The 23,277-nt window shown below is 39.4% G+C and overlaps 1 protein-coding gene across 1 annotated transcript; it reads right to left on the bottom strand.

Moving 5' to 3' along the window:
* Positions 1–530: 530 nt before the first annotated feature.
* On the bottom strand, positions 531–22,862 carry Cd53 (CD53 molecule). The gene is made up of 8 exons (XM_026402843.1): positions 22,780–22,862; positions 7,735–7,814; positions 6,574–6,762; positions 5,547–5,621; positions 4,905–5,000; positions 3,313–3,393; positions 2,166–2,249; positions 531–1,341 (listed from the first exon to the last, which is right to left on the bottom strand). Exons 2-8 carry the CDS (start codon positions 7,795–7,797, stop codon positions 1,270–1,272), a joined length of 660 nt encoding a protein of 219 aa, XP_026258628.1. The 5' UTR covers positions 7,798–7,814; positions 22,780–22,862; the 3' UTR covers positions 531–1,269.
* Positions 22,863–23,277: the final 415 nt, after the last annotated feature.

Here is a 23,277-nt window from a genome sequence, read left to right as displayed (position 1 = left end):
GGTATCAATCCCTGGTATTCGTACTCTTCGGTACTCTGCCCACCTTGAGTGTGGGCTGAACTTTTTGACTCACTTCTAAGGAATAGAATACAACAGAACTGATGTGATGGCACTTCTGAGTTAGGTGATACCAGGACCTTGCCTTCTGGTTTAGATGCTGTGTCTCATGCTCTCTCTTGGACGTCTCACTGTAGAGAAGAGTAATCGCAATGTCATAAGGTAACCCCGTGGAGAGCAGGCATGGCAGAGATCTGAGGCCTGCCAATAGCCACATGACAGCTTGACAGTGGATTCCCTTCTAATTGACCCTTGAGATAAATGCAGCCAAATGTTTGTTTTTCTTGGCCACTAAATTTTGGATTAACTTATTATGCAGCAATAATAGTGAATAATCTTGTCTTGCTAAGACAGGGCTATTGAGTTGAGTCATGGAAAAAAGTGAAGTATAGGAATGAGAAACTTGAGGTTGAGACTGTAAGGTATTTTATTTATTGAAGAGTTAAAATAATACATTAATAAAACTCATCGGATAGAAAAATAATACTGGAACGTTTCTGAAGGTGATTATCAGCTAACCTACCAGAGATACTAGTACTGCTGAGTTTCTCCATGGCTGTGTGACTCAAAGGCTAAGAGACTGGCTGAAGTAAAAATATGAATCACTGTGCATCTTTTTTTTTTTACTGGAAAGCCTTAAAATAAATCAACAAGGCATTTTTGAATAAGAAAATGAAATGAAACTTTTGCCTTTGAAGAGAGTACTTTGTCTTTCTTATAGCCAAGGCCCCTGGTCAAAAGTTACATTGTGATAGACAATAATCTAGTGAGCCTGACTCCAGAACTCCCTTCAGTCTGTCTCTCAGTCTGTGACTTTGTAGAGCGGATGGCATAACCTAGAGGCCGGGGAGGGATTTGACAATGGGAACATGCAAACATTCAAATCCTGAAACTGCCCTTTGATCTTGAGCCACTAGGAACCACAGATCCTCTTGGCCCCTCATGTCTAAAAAATCACCCGGGTATGTATCACCACCTTGAGGGACATGGCTGTTGCCGTCAGTAGGTGCATGGTTATCTGGGTGTCTGAGATATGAAGCTCCTGGTCTGTACCCTCTTCTCTGGTTGTTTAAGAGAGGGAGCCCAACAGGGAAGAGATGAGAGGAGGACAAAGATGCCAGTCCAGAAGGTGATCGTTTGGGGCTTCATGCTATAAGTGGTTTTGTATTTTCAGAGATGAGACAAGTCTCTTCAGCATAGCTCAGTGGTGGGTCACAGCCCTAAGGCCTGGCTGGTTTTGTCAATCTGGCAGTTCAGGGTTAATGCAAAGGACATCCCCAGGACCTGAGAAGAGAGTGGGGAAAGTGGGAGACCTTCGTAAGAGAAGCCATTTCCACCACAGAAAAAAAGAGTCTATCAATGACAGCTACCCCTCTTCCCTCGACCCTTCTCAATTCCCTCTCGGGAGCTCTTTCTTTTAGCTTAAGAATACAAGTGGGCAGAGGAATGGGGACAATGATGACGAGGCACTAAATTATAAAGAATTGGGACATCTTCATACCCTACTGCTGGTAACATCATGCAGTGAGTCATCTCTACCCACGCCCTATGACTTTTTGGTTTCCGGGCAGAGAAAAGTCATTTTTCTCTGAGCTTCTTTATTATGTCTTAAATAGTCTGTCATATACCCAATAGTTCGGTAGAAAAATGTGAAACGTATCACACAAAACCAAAAATGACACCCCCCCCAATTCACCCTTCATTGGTCAAACTAAGCCTAGAAACAAAGAGGAAAATGATTATGATTTTCATCAAGTGTCTTAGCATACAAGGCCAATTTATCAGATAAATTTCTTTTATTGATCAGTCTTTTCCACGCCAGCTGAGTTAGGGAGCAAAGTAGTGTTTCTACTTGGCAGTTTTCAATGACTGTGAATCATTCATATCTCGAAGGGACCCGTTGAAAGATAGATGTTTTATGGCATACATTCTGTATGCCTTAAATCCAATCAATAATAACATCATTTGCTACTTGACTAGGGAAATTTATATTCTAATTAAAATAGTTAGCATTTATTGTACATAGACTGTGTACCCAGTACTGTTCTAAAACTTTATGTGACTTAACTCATTTAATCCTCAAAGTTATTCCGGGATTAAGTTCTTACCTGAATCACACATACACAGATGGTAATGATTCCGATATACAAGAAATTGGAGTGAAACCACAGTTGTGCTTTTGTATAGCAACCCTAGAAAAAAAAATTACAGGTACAAATAATACTATTTTATAATTCAAATTTATCAGGAGGATTATATGGGAAAATAGTTTGTGTTTTGCCTTATGACATCAAAGAGAATTAGGTAATATATTTTTATTTTCTTTGCATGGATAAAGAAACATGCAAAATGTAAAGAGTATTAAAGTACATATTTTTCTGTTGGCATTATCATTACAGTGGCACCTAATGTAGGAGTCCTAGGTTCTTACCCACTGAGTTAAACTAGCTTCCAAGAGGAGAGTCAGAAGTAAATGTCTTCATGTTCTTTGAACACTCAGTGCTGATTTAAGATCAACAAACGGGGATATAGATTATGTAATCCTAAGATTAGTTTGCATTTTAATTTCTGCTTCAACAACCAATAAATCTATCATGGCCCTACCAAGCTCCAGAGTGTTGGTTGGTAAGTACTCTACTTTTTCCTCCACAGACCTAAAAAGTTTTGTAGATCTCCAAACAACCTCAGGAGTAGGTAATGTGGAGTGAGGACAAGATTCTAGGAAATTGGTGTAGTTAGAGAATGACTTTGGCTTCTTCTCTGAGCATATTCTGGAGGTCCAAATTAAGAGGAGGTTTTTAGCAATTCCATGGACTCTTTCTCTCAACTCATCATTCCTTCACTTTTCATTCATTTCACTAAGGGGCCAGGTCCTGCCATCTCCAAGGAAGGAATAGAGAAACAGGTGAAGGGACTAGTTCTTCTACCTCAATCCTATACATTTTACTTTCAACCTTATGGAGGCATACCTCTTGCTCGAGAAATATCTCAACAACCCTCTGCTACTTTCACACAAACTCTCACTAGTTATACAGTTCAGTGTAGCAAGATTTTTCACAGTGTCTCTAGTTAATAAGCTTAATCCCCAACCCTTTTTTTCCTCTTATTACCTGGCGTTGTCATCTGCTCTATCCTTTATTCTAAGTTCCTTAATTTCCTGGTGCAAGTTTCAGGTCATTTATAACTGCAGTCCCCCAGGTAATTAAGAGTTTAAACAAAGAAGCCAATTAACAGGAAAGTTGCTAGCAAAATTACCTGAATTTGTTGACCTTGGGGACAAGATGCTGGTGGGCCATGGATCCAATCATTCGTGCCATTTACACCACAGCAATGCAGCTAAAAACCAAACCCCCCAAAAGGTATGGTTAGAAAGCCAATAGGAGGAAGACTGGACATTAGAGGAAACGGTGGGCCATTCAGATCTGGCTCAATAGCAGAAAGTCCAGAATTTGTCTATGACTCCTTGGAACAAAATACTCTCAAACCTGTTATATCATTTTAGTCACATAAGACCCCCATGAAATAGAAAGGGTATGTTTAATTTATTTGCATTCTAGAGATCAAGAACTCCATGCCCAGGAGACTCTATAATGGCGGGACCAGACTGATCACATCTTGACCCACTAGCCAGTCTTTACATCACAGAAAGCAGGACAATTGGACATTAGGCACCTGCTTACATCATGCAGAGGAAAGTACTGGCTGTGATAGTCTTTCCATGACATAGTACCTCATCCAGCTTCGAGATTCACAGGTCTTATGGGAAACAAAGACTCCCTGCCACCCAACTACCTTGAGGAAACAAGCTAGAAAATGAGGAACTCTAAGGAACAAAAAATTTAATTTCTTTTCGTAGCACAACATGTGAACAAGAAAGGATACTATTTTCAAAGAAAATTAGACAATAGCATCCACCTGTAACATATGGACCTGGTTTAGATCTCAATTTGAATAAATCAATTAGAATTTCTTTAAAAAAATAGGATAATCTGATTATAGACTATTTATTAATTATATTTAATGAGTGAAATGATATGACATCTAGTACTTGTTTTAAAATGTTCTGGCAGAGAAGTATAGGGGATTAGTTGAGAAGACACTGAAAAACAATGTTATGGACCCAGAGATGCATTTTGCTAATATTATCTTTACCTTTGTATGATCTCTGAAAATTATATGCTAAAAAGAGTTTCAAACTAAATTGAAAAAAAAGCAAAGAATTGAGGATCTAGAGAGGTTACAGGAAAATACAAAGGCCACCCAGTTCTGGTCTCTATGCTCTAATTCCTGTGTCATATCTTCTACACTACATAGAGCCAGCATGTGGTCATAGGAGTGTTGTTTGAGGCGCAGACTATGCCTGCATAAGCCTTCCTAAATTTTCCTGTCCCTCAACATACCAAGGCAGGAATACAGAGTTAATTTATGTTTGTGGATGGGCTGGGAATATGAGGAATGGTATCCTGGGAAGTTAGGTAACCAGCCTAATTTGGGTGCCTAGGGAATTCGACATAGATTTCTTGTGTTTACACAATTGCTGTTTTCAGCAAAATATTGAAAAATAGCTAAATTAATTCAATACAGTGTATTTGCATATTCTCCCCATTCTCTTAGGGCTTAAACAATGATCCTGAGTTTGGACAGTAAAGGATGAAAGAGATGGTAGATGACTTGGTACCCATCAGACCTGTTCCTGTGCTCCCTGGTTTGTGATAGCCAGGCATTATTCTGGACCTCAGGGATAAGGATCTTAGATTCTGAAACTTCCAGGAAAGGAAAGCTAGGACCAAGGCTGAAAAAAAAAATGAAGTCTGGGTTGACCTGAGGAGGATTCCTTGTGTACTCACAAATGACTGGATGGAGTCCCACGCTGCCCTGGTGCTGTTGTCTGAATAGTAACGTTGGAAGCTTTCGTTCAGGCCGTCAGCCACATAGTTATGCAGCTGGGAACAGCACGTTCCAGAAAAGGAGACATTGTGAAAAACAGGTGAATTCCAGGAATATGAGATTTCTAGTATAGCTAGTGGATCCACTTATTCCTCCCTCCCAAGTGGTCTCCTCAGGACTAGAGAAGTGATGGGAGGAAATGTATATATAGGAAAAAATACTAATGGTGAGAAGGCATTAAAGAAAAAAGAATACATTGGACTTTTGTCCTTCTAGCTCTGTGGTTTTATGAAGGAGGAAAAGCGGTGATTATAGCAAGGACTACACTGAGACATATTTTCTCTGCTGTAAAATACACAGAGGAAAGAAAGCCAGAGGGAGAAAAAAACCCATTTTGTTCTTTCCAGTAATCATTCATGGAACTTCTCAAAATACAATCTCCTTCATATTTTTTCTATCCCAAATTACCATTAATCTCTTTCCCCCAACCTTCCATTTCATTTCCATCTCTATTGTAGGACTGACTGTGTGCCAACTTCTTCTCCATGGCACACCCCCCACTTTCAACAGTGAGACAAGAAGTCACGTTCTTTATAGCTTACCTTTTGTTCGTACAGGAAGAGCAGAATGGCCAAGATCACTTCAGCAAGGAGGATAATCAGCAGAAGAACAAAGAACTGGGACAAAGCAGGCACATGCTTACAACACTGATCCCAGTTTTTGACCCACCCTTTGCCACCCTAGAAGCATCCAGGCAGGTGTCTCTGCACACCTGCAGGATATTCCTCTTCTCCAACACCTCAGATCTCCAAGCCTTCTATTGCTTTGTGAGGAATATATGTTCTTTTCCTACACCTGGGACTCTTGAGGGTCAGATCAACTGCCTTCTATCTTTGTTCTCTGCTATCCCTTGTGCCTACTAGAATACCATGCACATAGTACATAGTCAACATCTTCTCTTGAATAAAGGAAGCAATTTAAGTATTAGTCTATTTCACACTAGAGAAATGTGGAGCTCTTTTTTTTTCATAATGCTTGAAGGCAAAACTTAAGCCTGAAAGGGCTCCTCAGTATGGTTACCAGATGGGGGGCCAACTGTAAAGCTTCACATTCTCTTAGGGCTTAAACATCTCTCACATTAAACCTCATGGCTGTAGCCAAGATCCTCACCTAACCTGGGCCACTCTCTCTATGGTGTATGTTGTGCAGGTAAGAGTTAAAGAAGCATCTTCTGCTCTTTGAGGAGGGCCACCATTCTCAGATCATTTTTCCATCAGTTAATGACTGTAAGTCAGGTCCCGAAGTACATTCCAACATGAGAATTTAAGCAGATGGAGGACACTTGATTTCAACCAGATATGAAGCTAAATTTAAATGTTATGAAGGGGAATTAGAATGAAAAGGGTCATTATTAACAATGTAAAATGGATGCCAAGGAAGATCGTAATAATGCCCTTGGGATCCCAGTCAGAAACAAAACACTGTGGGTCTAAACAGACCTGGCTGACCTGAGGTGCTAACCCCATAATTCCCCTGTATCAATAGGTGATCTATCAAGAAACATATTATTTGGGACCTGAGGCATCATCCCCCCAGACTTAGGGCACCACATCTGCTACAAGGACTCACCGACATAAGCAGGCACTTATTCTCCTTGATGGAGCCCATGCAGCCCAAGAAGGCAACCACCATGACAATGGTACCCACGATGATGAGCACATTGCCCAGCGTGAGGAAGGGGAGTTTATGGAAGAGCACTCCAAGGTTGTTGTGGACCAAGAGGTAGGTCCCAAAGCCCAAAATGCAGCAGCCACAGAACTGAAAGGAAAAAAAAAATCCCACATTCTAAGGCAAAATGTGGCTTTTGAGTATTTCCTCATTCATATTCTCACACTCTTGAGATCAGAATCACATGTTTTCTTTTGTCCAATCAAGACTCTCAGGAACAATCTCTTTACCCAGCTTCCTCATGCTCTTAGAAAACAGGAAATCCCCGCTTCCTCATCATGAAATTCCACTCATGTATCTTTCTACTCCATTTCAGATAGCAAAGAAAGGTCACCCCTGTGAGTCACACATTGCCTTCATGGTGTACATGCTCGGATTCATGCTTACGATATCTTATTCCTTGTCTGCTCAATTGCTCATACATCATCTTCCCTTTGCAAACTGACCATGAAGAGCATGTGCCCTGCTGGAGCAAGTTCATCTTGCCAGGTATAAAGCTAGAGAAGTCCAACTTATAAGAATCTTCTCATAGCCAACCCATTCTGTATCTGAAATTCAGTTGCTGAATTTGGTCCAGTGAAATCTCCCCCCAAAAGATGACTTCTCTTTCAATCACCTATTCTTTCAAGGCACTAAAAAAAAAAAAAAAAAAAAAAAAAAAAAAAAAAAAAAAAGTACTGAATACTTAAATTGCAGTCTGTTTTTCACCTATAGATGGCAGCTGTGAGCAGCAAGAGTTTAAAGCCTCTAGAGACAAATGATACCTCCATTAATAACTGCACTGTTGTTGTTGGTTTTTTTTTTTTCAGTACTGTAGGTTTATAGCGGGAAGAGAAGGACAAATAAAGGAAAAACAAAAAGGTTTGAGATAGGTGTGGATATTTGGTGGCAGGATGGGAAGAAGAGAGCAAATTATTTCTCCTTTGCCCCCTAGGCTTGGTGTGCTGGGCGTGACTCAGGTACAGAGGTTGTAGACTCCTTAGTACAGGAGAGAGAGGGATAGTTTAATTGGGGGGTGTGGAGGTGTGTTAACTCAGCCATGCTCAAAAGAGACACACTTACCCAAAAGAGCAAGTTGAAGAAAAACAAGACATACTTCAACAATTTCAAAGTACTCATGCCCATGCTGGGAAAATCGTGGCCTAAAAAGTAGAAGGAAAAAAAGGATGTGAGTAAGTGACCTGGTTTTGCAAGGTGGAACTGTGGACTCAAAAACACAAATGCTCAGGGTTCAAGGATCACCAGCATCACCTTGGGTTTGAGCTATGACTGTTCTCTGGAAAGTTCCCTCATAGTCTCTGCTCTCTTAGTTTCTGAACCGGGGTTGCCAATTGGCTCATCTTCAATGTTCCAATCCAGCAAGGAATTCTTAATACTGAATTCAGCACTGTAGGAGGAAACAATGGAGCCATTCTTTGAAGAGGATGAGTCACACTGATACAGACCAGATCAGTGTTTTCAATCCATGGGCAGCATTAGTGACTAGTGCCTGGGCACTTGCTTAAGAAGGCAGTTCCCGGGGTAGGGATTAATTGACTGGTCAGTCAGCCACCAGGAATGCCAGAGGCTTGATTATTTGGTTTCATAAATGCCCTGAGATTCATATGCATTTCAAGTTTGGTCTGCAAACCTCTCCATATGAAAATGGGAGGGAACATACCCATGCCTCATTCATTGTTTTATTGCGGAAACATTTACAGTGTTTTGTGTTCTAGATGCTGTGGGAGATGTGACTAAACAGTAGCGGTCGGCTCCTCTAGAAGATGTCAATCTTACAGCAGAGATGAAACAATCCAATAAGTATGCAATAGAGAAGTGAAAAGAGAGACCAGTGTGAACCTGATTTAAAAAAAATAGAATATAATTTTCTCAGTGAGGACATTAATGCCCAGACACTGGTTCTTGATTCTAGAATCAGAAATTTTTAAATTTTCCCTCAGAGATAACAAATTTTTATAGAGTGACACATGTTTTAAAACCGTGCAGAAGACTTACATAAAACAAAATGTCAATTTATTGGGGGTTTTTTCCTTATTAAAACTGCCTTTTCCAGTGTATGAGTTTCCTGTACCATCCACAGTGCTGTCTCTGCATTGCCAAGGTAACCAAGAATCACATGGACATCATAAATAAGCCATAAATAAGATATTTCTATTACATAGAAGTAGAGTAAATGTCTCTACTGAAAACACCAAATATCCATCTCTATCTCATATCTTTTAATTTTTTCCTTTCTTGCTTTGAACCTCAGGATTATTCCTAAATTTATATCATTACCTTAATCAAGTAGAATAAAATTAATTCAGTTACAAATGCATATGAATATGCTTAGGAGGCTTAAAAATATGTATGGTGATTTACTGTTCAGGTTTTCAGATCAAACTTGAATTCACCTCTCATGTATGCCATCAAACAACTTTGTGTAAGTTGGAAACAAAATTAACATTTCTAATTTCAATTTTTTCCTATGTAAAATGGGGTCAGAACTTATACCTCATGAGGTGATGTGAAGATTATGTGAGGTTATCAGAGAGACCAGCATATGACATGACCAATACACAATAAATGGAACCTATAATATTTAGTCTTAAAGGACTACTCTGTTATTAGAAGTGGATGATGAATTTATATAAATCCCAGACCTTTATCGGTATCATGCTGACCAAATATCTGATGGGCTTAAACACATTTATGGGTGAATAATCTTATTCTTTTTATCTAGAATATTTTTATTAATTTAATTCTTAGAATGTGACATATAGCAGTCCTCATTCCCAGATTCTTGCAGATCCTTACTGTCACCCTTTGCACAAGATATATCAAGAGATAAAATACATCGTCTCAAAGTGATGAAAGAGAATTTCATGGAGGTAACATTCAAGTTGACACATTCACATGGGTGCATCCCCTTGAGCAACCAAACATAGACTGTCATGATTCTCTATACCCTAGAGTTGCACTGTGGCTCCTGAACACTTGAAATCTGGCTAACTTAAATTAAGATGTGCTTTGTAAGTATAAAATATACACTTAGTACAAAAAGACTAAATTAACTTTATATGTGGCTTGAAATGCTAATATTTGGCACATATTGAGATAACTAAGCTGTACTATTAAAATGAACTTTACCTTTTCCACTTGAATTTTCTTAATGTGAAAATATGAAATCATTTGTGGATAAAATGAGGGAATTATTAAAAATCATCTTTAAAAATGTGGTGAAGAGAAGGATTGACAGAGGATGAGGAATCCAGCTGGAGCCTCAATTTTCAAAATATCAGTAAAGAATTTAAAGAACATATTTTTGTTTTTCTAATTTGTAAAAGCTCTAGCATTTTTTTAATGTTTTACAATTTATGAATCTCTTCTTAGACAATATTCCATTCTTTTGGAATTCTCTCAAGAAAGTTTATTGCAGATTGTGTTTTCAAAAAAAAAAGAAAATATAAAATCACATATTTAAGATGTTTGTCTCTTGTCAAAATTGACTAACATGGACCAGATTTATCCTCTCTCCTGAAAAAAAAATGTACAGATTATAAAATGATGGCTTCCTGTCCCTGTACCTGCTTATGTAGTTTGATCTAGTTCAATAGATATTTAGGTTTTCTACTTTTTTTGTTGCCTATAATTATTTTTACTATTATTACCTATTATAAAGTTTATTGGAGCAGAAGCATTCTGGTATGTGACTCTTTCTGCATCTTTTTTTAAATTTTTATTTATTTTTTTAGTCATACATGACAGTAGAATGCATTTTGATATACAATACATACATGGAATGTACATGCATCAATCATACTGTCTATTCTAGGGACAAAGGCTGTTAAAGATGATAACTTAGAATCAGTGACCCTTGCTTCTTGGTTCAGCTTATTACCAGGAAATCATATAAGCACCACCAAGTTTATGTTTAAGTTCAAGGATACAAGTAACGGATAAGTCTGTGCTTTCACAGAGGCGCACCCAAATTTCATGGCTTCAATGAGTGAAGACAGGCCAGGGCATAGAAAGTCTGACAAGGGTTTTCAGTCCTTTTATTGATGGCTGGTCTAGGGGCCAAGAATATCCCTTAGTCCACCGGCAATATCAAGGTCAAATACATCCACACTTTGTTTGCTACATCATCCAGTCTACCCACAATATCCATGCAGCAGGACTGGACATGCTTGCCACTTGTATTAATAGGAAAATGAATACAGGTGCCATACAGGTGCACAGATAATAAAAAAAAATGATGGCTTCCAAGACACTGGATATAAAAAAGTGAAGGACAGTACCATTCAAAGATGGGAAGTAAATGATGTGTGTGTTTGGTTGCCCCAGTATAGTGTATGGACGGTTTTCAGTCCGTAGGTGAGAGAGGGAGATCCTGCAAGATTCCCTGAGGAGACCAGGGCAGCTGAGGTTCCCAGGACAGAGTGATACAGAAGAGAAAGCTGCTCAGAGAATAGACACCAGAGATCTGCAGAGGAGACCTGTATTAACTGCCTATCACTACAGAAACAAATCACCACAAAATCCATGCTTAAACACCACCAATTTGTTCCCGTACAATTCTGAAAATTGGAATTCTGAATGGAGTCTCTAGCAGGACTGCGGTCCTTCTGAAGTGTTCAGGGAAAGAATCCATTTCTGTGCCTTTGTCAGTTTCTAGAAGTCACCTGCATACCTTGATCCCTTCCTTACATCACTCCAGCCCCTGTTTTTATCGTCACATTTGCTCTTTTCCACTCTTAATATCCTGCTTCTTTCTCATAAGGACCTACTTATCTAGTCAGAGCCCCCTGGATAATCCAGGTCTTGACTCTGTAGTAGAGACCATGTAGCTCGACTCCTAACACTGCTTCAGTTCCATCCAACCAATTTTATAAGTTCATCCCAAAAGAATCGAACATTTTCCCAGGTAACTTAAGCATGCAGAACAAAATGCAACAGGATTTATAAAAACACCAAAATATCCAGTACCCAGCAAGGTAAAATGAACAAAGTCTGGATTTGCTAAAAATACCAGGCATGCCAGAAATATGAAAGTACGACCCATAATGCTGAGATCAATTAATTGGTTAAAGTTGATCCAGATGTGAGATTAGTAGATAATGTCATTAAGCCAGATTTTCAAAAAAAATTACATAGAGGTCTAGAAAATATTTTTTAAAGGCTCAAACCAAACTTCTAAAGATGAAAGTGCGATGTATGAGATGAAAAATATATTGGGTTGGATTAATGAAAATTTGACATCACAAAAGAAAAGATTATGAACTTGAGAACAATAAAAGCATCCCCAGTGAAACAGAAGATATATATATATATTTAAGTGAACAGAGAATCATGAGTTGAGAAACCATTTTTAGTGTCATATGTATAATTGGAGTCCCCAAAGGAGGAAAGAGAAAAGAGTAGAGAGAGAAAAATATTTGAAGTAACAATAACTGAAACAAACCCTGAATTTGATGAAAATAATTTACCCACATTACCAGGAAGCTCAATGAATCCCAAGTACAAGAAACAAAGAAATAAACGCCAAGTCACTTTATAATCAAATTGCTGAAAACCCATGATAAAAGTAAAATCTTAAAATGGCCATAGAACAAAAGATATGTTAGGTACACAGGAACAAATATATGGATAAGGGCAGTTCTGGAAAAAAAATGTTAATCCAGAAGACGGTGGCATAATATATTTAAAATACTAAGAGCGAAATGTTTTTGTCTGAGAATTCTTTTTTTTTAATATTTTTTACTTGTAGATGGACACAATAGCTTTATTTTATTTATTTATTTTTATGTGGTGCTGAGGTTCAAACCCAGGGCCTCACATGTGCTAGACAAGTGCTCTGTCACTGAGCTACAACCCCAGCCCCTGCTGAGAATTATATACCAAATAAAAATATATTTCAAAAATAAAAAAGAAGCAAAGACTGTAGCATACATAAATGCTTAAAAAGAAAATGTCGTCACTAGATCCATGCTGCAAGAAATATTAAAGGAAATTCTCCAGGAGGAAGAAAAATGAGACCAGAAGAACAGATCTATGCAAAGGAATGAAAGCCATTAGAGATCAAAACTGCATGGATAAATATATTTTATCATCATTTAAATATCTTTAAAGGTTACTGGTTGGGTGCAGAGACTGAGGCAGGAGGATTGCAAGTTCAAGGCCAGCCTGGGCAAATTGGTGAGATCTTGTCTCAAAATAAAAAATAGAAAAGGGATGGAGGTGTAGGTCAGTGGTAAAATATCTCTGGGTTTAATCCCCATGCCACAAAAAAAAAAAAAAAAAGAGAGAGAGAGAGAGAGAGAAAGGAAGAAACGGATAATCTATTGTTTTCTGTATAATATGAAATTAATTTGCAGCTGGGCCCAGTGGTGTACAACAGTAATCCAAACCACTCTGAAGGCTGAGGCATGAGAATTGCAAGTGCAAGACCCACCTCAGCAATTCAGTGAGATCCTCAGTAACTTAGCAAGACTTTGTCTTAAAATTAAAAGGGCTGAAGATTGTAGTTCAGTGGTAAAGTGTCCTGGGGTTCAATCCCAAGTAATGCAAAACTAAATTAATAAGTTATAAATAAATAAGTAGAACTCATTTGGGTCTTCAAAGTACTTAGAATAGTAAAAAATTAATTTGATACAAAACAGAGTTAGAAGTGAAATACTATTTAATTTTATTGCTTTCTGTCAAGCTACAGCATTAAAGACAACATAGTATTAATGTTAATCAATGGAACAGAATAGAGAACCCAGGCATATAAAGATAACTGATTTTTTGGGGGGCCGGGTTTTACCAGGGATTGAACTGAGGGGCACTTGACAACTGAGCCACATTCCCAGGCCTTTTTTTGTATTTTATTTAGAGACAGGGTTAGTTGCTTAGTCCCTCGCTGTTGCTTTGAACTCATAATCCTATTGCTTCAACCTCCCAAGGATTACAGGTGTGCATCACCATGCCCTGCTTGAACAACTGATTTTTGACAAAGATGTAAAGTCAGTACATTAGAGAATAAAAGATACTCTTCTCAACAAATAATACAGAAGCAATTGGATATCTATCTATCTTTCTATCTATATTCATATATATACACACATATATATGTAAATATATATTTACATATATTCATATATATTTACATATATATATATATATATATATATATATATATGAAGAAGGAGGAGGAGAATTTGGTCATAAAGTCTCTCACTAGATCAAAAAGTATCTGAAAATGAATCACAGCTCTGAATATAAAACCTAAAACTACAAAATTTCAGACAAAAATAGAAAACATTTGTAACCTCGGTTAGCCAAAAAGCTTTCAGATAAGACACAAAAAGCACAATCCACAAAGGAACTGACAAATTGGACTTTTTCAAAACCAAAATACATCTACTTTTTAGAAGATACGTTTGGGGAATGGAAAGACAAGTCATAGAGGGGAGAAAGTATTTCCAAATCACACATGAGAGAAAAAGCTTGTACTCAGGCCAGGCACACTTACACACATCTGTAATTCCAGGTACTTGGGGGGTTAAGGCAAGAGAAGATCTTAAGCCCAGGAATTAAAGGTCAGTTTGGGCCACAGAGAACCCCTTCTCAAGAAAAACAAACGTGTATCTTGGATAAAAAATTCTCAAAACTCAGTGGTAAGAAAATAAACTTTAAAATGGGCAAAAAATCTGAACAGACACCTCACTGAAGAAGACATATGTATGGCAGATAAGTAAATGAACAAATTTTCTACTAGTCATTAGGTAAATGCAAATTAAAACCACAGTGAGATGCCACGGCACACCTCCTAGAATGGGTATAATGTTTTTAAAAACAAACAAGTGTCAGAGAGGATATGGTGGAAGTGGAACTCTCAATACAGCATTGGGGATGTACAATGGTATATCCTGTTGAAAAACAGTTTGCTGGTTTTTGTAAAAAGTTAAAACATATATAGTGATATGATCCAGCCACTCTACTTCTATGTATTTGCCCAAGAGAAATGAGAGCATATGCTCACCCCAGGATTTGTATAGGAGTGCTCATAGCACCATCATTTGTAATAGTCAAAAACTAGAAGCAACCCAATGTCCATCAACAGGTGGATGAACTCAGCAATAAAATAGAATGAACTATGGATAACTCAGCTCTCTATTATGGTAAGTGAAAAAAAACTAGACAAGAAAGTATATACTGTTTGGTTCCAGTTACACAATATTTTAGAAAAATAAAAACTAATACATAGCAACTGAAAGCAGATCGAGGATTGCCTCGAGACGGGAGAGGGAGGGTTAGGAGGTGAGTAGAGGGGGAAAAAGGGGAAAGGTGGGTGGGCGAAAGGAATTACAAAAGGCCATGAGGAATCTTTTGAGAATTAGGACTATGCTGTTTGTCTTGACTGAGGTGATGAACTTATGCAGGTATACATGCAAAAAGCCCCTCCTCATTTGCTCTTGTCTCTGGCTTCAAACTCATGGCCATACTGCCTGTCTTATCTGTATTTAAAAACATAGCAGTAGACCTTGAATACTTATTCCAATGTCTCCTTCCTTACATATACTGGTTGAAATTTATACTTTTTTTCTCCCTCTGACCTCTTAATCTATTTAATTAATAATCATCCTGATGACTCAGCTGTGTCACTTTCTCTTGGAGACTTCTCTGATTGTGTCTAATTCTTCACACCCAGCCCTCACTCCCTCCAAGGAATGCTGGTAACACCTGTGCCCTGTTACTGACCACCCTTTTTTTTTTTTTTACAAGCATCTCCTCCTTCACTAGAATAAGAGCTCCTTGAGGAGAGAAGTCACTATTCGCTTTTGAATTCCTGAAGCCTAGGATTGTATCTATTTATGCTAAATAATACTAATAAGATTGTTCAATGAACAAATAAAATGACTTTGGTTCATTATCTACAATTAATCTCATGGAGTAGAAAGAACATACCATAGGGTCAGAAGCCTTGAACTTGATTTTTTGTGTGTGTGCTGATAAATTGATTTAGACAGGCAAATAACTCACTCATCAGCAACAGAAAGAGATAGAGCCAGATGCCTGCTACAGCCACATTATCCCCAGCATCCTAGGATCCTGTGTTTCAGGTGCACAGAACCTCATTTGTTCACAGACCAGCAAGGTGCCAGCAGAACTGGGGTATCCCCTCTGATTCTCTCCTTCTCAGAAAGAAGAACGTCTTCTTCCTCCTTTTCTGATTTTCCACTTACTCAGACTCTTATCGAATGGAAGGAGATTGGCCAACTTGATAAAGATGTGACTACTTTTAATTCATGCAACAATGGCCCCGTGTTCATATAAACCCAGAGAGAATGCTCTTTTATTTACCCTTTCCTAACCTTCACTGTTACTGGCCAGTTATAGATCCTCCCACCCCTTTCAACCATTTTCAGAGGAACTGACACCAACCCACAGTTAAAATCTTCCACTCCTAAAACTGTGACTCACGGCTCTATGCAAAAAGTCCCTGACATCGGTTTCCAGGAAACCTCCCTGGTAGCCACTTCTCAGGACCCAACAGCAGGTCATCCTTGTTTCCTTACAGAGTAAAGACCTAGGGGTGATAAACCGTCTTGTGGGTTTCTATTCTTTTTTTTAATGCATAAAACATGTTATTTCCCAAAAATTAAATGAAGAAATATATTGTATCTCACATATGTATATGAGTGTAATTTAAAGAAAAAAATATATTGATTTAAAAAATGACAGTGGAATGCATAAAAAATGACAGTGGAATACATTACAATTCTTATTATACATATATACCACAATTTTTCATATCTCTGTTTGTATATAAAGTATTTTGACACCCAATTCGTGTCTTCATACATGGACTTTGGATAATGGTGTCCATCACATTCCACCATCCTTGGTAATACCCTGCCCCCTCCCTTTCCCTCCCACCCCTCTTCCCTATCTAGAATTCATCTATTCCTCCCATGTGTGGGTTTCTATTCTATCCTCCTCTTTTCTTTGACATGGACTTGCAATACCAGCTAATCTAGTTTAAACTGAATCTAAGCTTCAGTTTAGAAGTAGCTACGGATGGATAGAAACTTCAAGAACCTCTGGCAGTTCTTGCATTCCATTCATTGAATCCAATTTCAGAAGCTAATCTGCAGCTACGGCACACAGCTTTGGTTTTACACAGACCATTATATTTATGTGCCATTAATATGTTTTTTCATTTGAAAGTCAACAAAGCAATAGGGAATGAAAAGAATCCGTGGTCAAATGATTTGAGAAATAAACAAGAGTAAATAGAAGTAAAATATAAAATGGGGTTTTTATTCTGAGTAACTTCCTATATACTAATGTACATTCTCTAATAAGGGAAAAGCATGCTTGTTTAACGACAACTTATTCTTACACTAAAGATTACTTTTTCCTAACCCTGTGACCTTACAGAGATGCCTGCCCATGTAAGTAGACTTGCCACCTCTTCCAGCCTTTGCAGGTATTCTTTGGTGATGATAAAATGCAAGCATTTAATCTGGTCTGGGATTCTGCATGGGCCAGCAGGTAGCAAACCCAGGCAGGCAGACTCTGGTGCAGGGTTCTCTAGTTGGGCTGGGCCACTTTCTTTGCTCTAAGGCCGAATGGTATCAACAGCTGGCTGTGCTCTATAGTCTGGTGAGACCAGGGGCTGGATTTTGTTGTCAAGTGTGGCTGCTGGCTGCATGCCATAATCATCTTGGGCAGAACTACAGATCGACTTCCCTAGCTGGACAGTACTGTTTGGAATCTGCAGCTGGGCAGAGCCATGTGGTGCAGTTTGAAGGATGAGTGGGATCTCTGGAGTCACCATTCACCCAGGTGGGGTGAACAGGGATGGAGGTCACACTGTACAAATACATGAGGATTTGTGCCTGCCTCTCAGCCTAGGGTAAGTTTCCATAAATCACTGAGGTTTGGGGTAGGGCAGAGTTAGTTGCTTCCTCTGCAGGTAACTGCTGACCTGATGTCGCTTCCTGATCTACAGAAGACTTCATGTGAGCATCATTGTAACATTATTCGTGAAGATTACTTATTAACAGGCCAAAGAACATATATTTCATGGATCCCACTAGCATTGGAATCCAACAAATTTAGTTTTTAGTTCTAGTACTGCCATTTATCAGAAATCTGGCATTGGACAACTTGATTAAAATATCTTACACAGCCTCTTCATCTTTAAAATGGGAATATTACCAAATCTCCTGCCTGATACATGGTTTTGAGGGATAAATGAGGTGGCTCACTACCTCAGTACCTGGTTTAGTAAATACTGACTACAAGATCGAGTTCAGCTGGGCATGGTGGTGCACACTTGTAATCCCAGTGGCTCAGGAGGCTAAGGCAGGAGGATCTCGAGTTTGAAGCCAGCCTCAGCAACTTAGCAAGGCCCTAAGCAATTCAGCGAGACACTGCCTCTAAATAAAATATAAAAAGGGCTGAGGATGTGGCTCAGTGGCTAAGTAATCTTGGGTTTGATCCCTGGTACCAAAAAAAAAAAAATCAAATTCAGCACTTACCTACGAGTCTATTTCTAAGGATGGTCCTGAGCATTCATTTTCAGGAATGAATCAGGGGTCCAAAAGATCTTTAAAAATACTTTGCTTATTTCATTTCTGTGAAATATCTTTTTAAAAATTTTGTTTGCCTTTTGTAAAAAAATAATCAAGACAAGGAAAATAAGAAAGAATAAAGAATGAAGGAGAAAAGTGAGGAAAGACAAATCCAGATGATCTTGGAGGCTCACTTCTTCCTGTTTGGGAGTTTAGCAAGATGTTACCAGCAGCTGGGCTGGCACAACAATCATTAGAATAAGGCCACTCCCTGTGTCAGGAACAACTATCCGGAATACCACACAGCCAATTGAATAGAGGCTCCCTGTCCTTCTTATCCTAAAAATAAATAGAAGTTTGCATTAGAAGGTCTCTATTATGTAGGCCTATCCAGGATTTCCTCAGGTAAGAATGCCCAGCTTAAGCAAGACTCCTGTGAGATAAGAAATGCCCTTTTTGTAGTAATTCTATAAAAAAAATCTGATGAACCCAAATCTAATCAAGAGGAAACATCAGAAAGATCCAAACAGAGGGACATACCAGAAAGTAACTGGCCTTTACTCTTCAGGACTATCAATGTCATGAAACATGAAGACAAGCTCAGGGACTGTTTAAGAGAGTAGAGAGACGCTGCTGTTAAAGCACCGCACCATCAGGAAGTTCTTTACTATAAGGAATATCGACAGGGTAAGGAATATCGACAGGGTAACTGGTGGAATCAGAACAAACTCGATAGATTGTTAATGTATTATATTGGTGTTAGTATCCCAATTTAGGTCACTGTAGAGCGGTTATGTGACAGAATGTTTTCTTTATAGAAATACATACTAAAATACCTAGAAGATGGGCCATCGTGCCAGCAATTACTCTCAAATGAGACAGCCAGGGAAGGGTACTGGTGAAGGGGGTTCAGAGAGTCTTCATTCTATTTTTTACAACTTTCCTGTAAACCTGAACATTTGTTCAAATAAAAGTTTAAAAAAAGAGAAAAACAGTATGATGGTGCACACCTGTAATCCCAGTGACTCAGGAGGCTGAGGCAGGAGAATCTCAAATTCAAGGCCAGACTCAGCAATTTAGACCCTGTCTCAAAAATTAAAGGGGCCTGGCGCAGTGCCACACACCTGTGTGTGGCTCGAAAGGCTGAGGCAGGAGGATTGTGAGTTCAAAGCCAGCCTCAGCAAAAGTGAGGCTCTAAGCACTTCAGTGAGATCCTGTCTCTAAGTAAAATACAAAATAGGGCTGGGGATGTGGCTCAGAGGTACAGCACCTCTGAGTTCAATCCCAAGTCTTACACACACACACACACACACACACACACACACACACAGTAGGAGTTTTTTTTAAAAAAAGATTACCTAAGGGATTCTGATCTCAAAATCATTACTCCGTGAGTCCCTAATTGTATAAATGCTGCAAATGCATAATAGCTATTTTTAGAAGAATGAACCATGGAAAGATTTTAATGCCTCTATTTGCTCCTGATGTGAAATCAATAATAAGTCATGAATTCAAGTTTTAAAAGGTGTGAGGCATCAAAATCATCTGTCATTCTTATTCCTCCATTTAGTTCTTCTGAAATAGAAAAGGTCAAACAAAATTTTGGCAAAGTAAATATATATTAAACATTTTATTTGCTAACATATGAGTTTCAGACAGATTAGATTTATGATTAAGTTGTACATTTATGTTGGCTTGTGTTAACGTGTCCTGAAATCTTCTTTATGTAAACAAAGAACACAATCAAATAATGCTTGTTTAGGGAGAAATCCCGAAGAAAAGGAAATCTAATACCATATGGAGGAAAAAAACATTCCATGGAGATTAAAAAAAAGACATTTTTAAAAGTTAATTAAATAATTTCAACTGAAAAAAAAAACAAGTTGGTCAGAATATCACAGAAGCTAACATTTATTGGGTTCTCACTATAAGTTAGTTTATTTGAAATGAAATAATCTCTAAATTCCTGGCAAGCCCAGTACTCTCACCATTTAAAGTGAATGTAGAAATGTGGCATCTTTTCTTTTACAACAATTCGTGGCCACAGTTATCATGATCCTGATGTGACAACTCCGGGAGGAACTCTACCATGTGCCCACGAAATGGATGAGTCTAGAGGAATTGCCTCTGCATCCCCACATAGAGATTCGTGGCCTCCGCTGTCAGCACTCACCCACTGACTTTGAAAATGCATTATCTTACTCTTTCCAGAAACTCACTTCCCAACAGCCTTCCCAAACCCACAGACAAACCTCCAGCGGCAGTCCTTCCCTCCTCCGCTCCCTAGAGGCCAGTTCTGCACAGCAGCCTGGTTTCTCAGGGTTACTTTGCCTCAGCACTCGGCACCCTACAGTGGCAGCTGGTCCTGTGAATTCCCCCAGAAAAGGTGCCCCGTCCATAGGGCCCAGGGCCATCTACACAAAATGGACTCTTGCTGAGTACAAAGTGCTGTGGGTTGACTCATCTAGGAACACACATCAAACCACTGTGATCAAATCAACACCGTTTCTGGAATGGAAACTGACAGAAAGAGAAAGGTTGTCACCTCACAAAAACTCCACCCTTCCTTCTGATTATAGGAGAAAATCTAGGTTGAAGAGGAAGACACTGGCCTCTTCACACTCACCTAAAACCACATCCCATCAATACTAGCAGGTGGATGTCTCAGGCATTGGTGTGCCCCAGGCTGGCTCAGGATCCAGTGCTCGGTGATCTTGTAATCCACTTTCAAGGGCCAAGGAGGAGAAAGGGCTTCACATTTCCTGTGGTCCTGTGACTTATTAGACTGCTCTTTCTCTTGCTTAAGTTCATTTCTTACACGTATAGGGGGTCCAGCTTCTTTGACTTTGCAGATACAGGGCTTTGGGTCTGTAATGCCATTTTCTCCAGTCTACATGGCAGACCCATACTTCTTGGAAAGTGAACCCAAGCAATCACCAAGCAATTTCTCAGGGAGTCTTTGGCTTACCCTCAAACTCTTCCTATACTTTGTGCACATTCTTCTTCCCTTTTAGAAAACAGCACATACTGTTGTGTTTGTGTATTGCTGTGTCTGTCCTCCGTGGCACACTCTTTAAGACTGAACCACATCAATTTTCCTTTTGGTACACTGCAATGTACCAGTGGCCAGGCATGTGTCCACCAATGAGCACATGCCTGACCACTGGTATATTGCAGGATGGGAGGGAATAGGGAGGAAGAAGAGGAGTTGACCAGAGGGCACAAGAAACCAACCACAACCAAGTTTTCCCTTTCTACTTTGTGCTTCTTTGTGTCAATGGTCAAAGGTGGGGTCCCTCAGGTGGTAGTCATGGTATCTGTGATTGGATGAGTTTTGAAACATTTTCTCTGGGTATAAAGGTACCTTCCGTTTAAACGCTAAACACTCTTAACTGACCCACACAGGAAACACCACAGGAAATCATGCTTAGGTTCAGCCTCTGCTCCCTTTCAACCGAAGTTTCAAAACAGTACAGATTCCGCCCAAGAGTGAGAAAGCAAAACTTTGTTCATCCAGAGGCTAAGACCTCTTTGGCCCAGCTCCTTACACAGTATGATATATCCTCTCTCTCAGGAGAGTTCCTTAAGGACAGGGCTGTTGCCATGCAAATTTGAAATATGCCCCTCCTACCTTGCCCCCTCCTCTGCTCCACCCATACTTTTCAAAGTACAGTGTTGAAATGTCTAATCCCTTATTATTAAGTGAATTAATTTGAAAGCATGTTTTTTTTTAATTAAGGCTTTGTAGCCCCTGAAGTACTTTGGGACTTTAACCCTCTGCCCCATCCCAACCCCTCGTTCTTAGATACGTGGATGTGGTCACAAGGGACTTTCCTCTCTCTCCTCCAAGGCATAATCAAATGAGATTCTCACAGGTGTTGGAGGAAGAAAGATCTGATGTCCATTTTTCTGTGGTGACCGGCAGCTGCTATGGTGGTCACAGAAAGTCAGGACCAAAACTTTGCTGTGTCTTTGAAACTGCATGGGCCCAGGAATTGGAAAGCAATTGCTATATCAAGTTTTGCAGGTTGCCTTTCCTAAGTTGATTTCATGTTATATTTCCTAGCCTTCATTTTTTTATACACTAAGGATAAATTAATGTGGGGGAGCCCGTAGATCACTATGTTCTTCCTGCTCTTTGAAAGCCAACCAAGTGGCCTTTACCTCCTACCATACAGTTACCGAGCACTTTCTGTGTCATAATTTTTAGATATGCACACAGGAAATCTCCCCTAACTTCCTCTCACATAGAAATTACCACACAGAATAAGGAATTCAAGTTCTGTAGTCATTTAATCTAAGGAATGCGCCGTCCCAAACAGATTCCAGATGATAGGAACCCAGGTAAGCTGAAGTACTTTTGACCTGATTGCTTTTGAACTTGCTACTAGGATATATTACCCTTCTTTTTTCTTTACTTTCAGTACTAAACATCTGTGAAACCAGACATTTTAAAGTTAGTAGAGAGGTAATGTGGAGACTCCCAAGGTGATATCCTGACCCGGCATAAAATGGTTCAGAGCTTTGCTCTCAAACTGGGCTGAAAAGTCATCAGTCTTACCTTGACAAGCTCCGTGCCTCAGTCCTTTAGGGTGAGTGTGGTGATTCTCTTTGAGATGGCCACGACAAAGCTGATCACACAGATGTCTGGGGCTATTTGTGTAAAAGGGGAAGTGAAGGGAGAAAAAAAATATGACCATGCTGTGACGACAGGAAACCCAGATGAGGAGAGGGAGGAAGTGAGGCTGAGTCCGCCCACCCTCTGAGCCTCAGAGGTTCAACCCTTCCCTGGTGGCTTCCTCCCACAGCCCACCCTAAAATGGTTTCTGTGAAACAAAGGAGAACCTGAAGGCCAAATTGGTTCAGGCATGAATCTGTTTGTTGTGGATGGTTCTGGAGTGACTGGGGGGTGATGATTTTTGTCCAGAGAAGAAGAGTGCTTCTCAGTCGAGGTGGAACCTCAGGATGACCTGTGTATCGACTCAAGCACCCCTGTTCTCAGACCCACTGGAATTTCCCATCCAGGTGAACTGTGAGTGGAGTGAAACACGAGAAATAA

This window comes from Urocitellus parryii, chromosome 11, assembly GCF_045843805.1.
Source record: "Urocitellus parryii isolate mUroPar1 chromosome 11, mUroPar1.hap1, whole genome shotgun sequence".
NCBI lineage: Eukaryota > Metazoa > Chordata > Mammalia > Rodentia > Sciuridae > Urocitellus > Urocitellus parryii.
The sequence above is the reverse complement of the archived record's forward strand: the minus strand, read 5'-3'. Positions and strand labels throughout refer to the sequence as shown.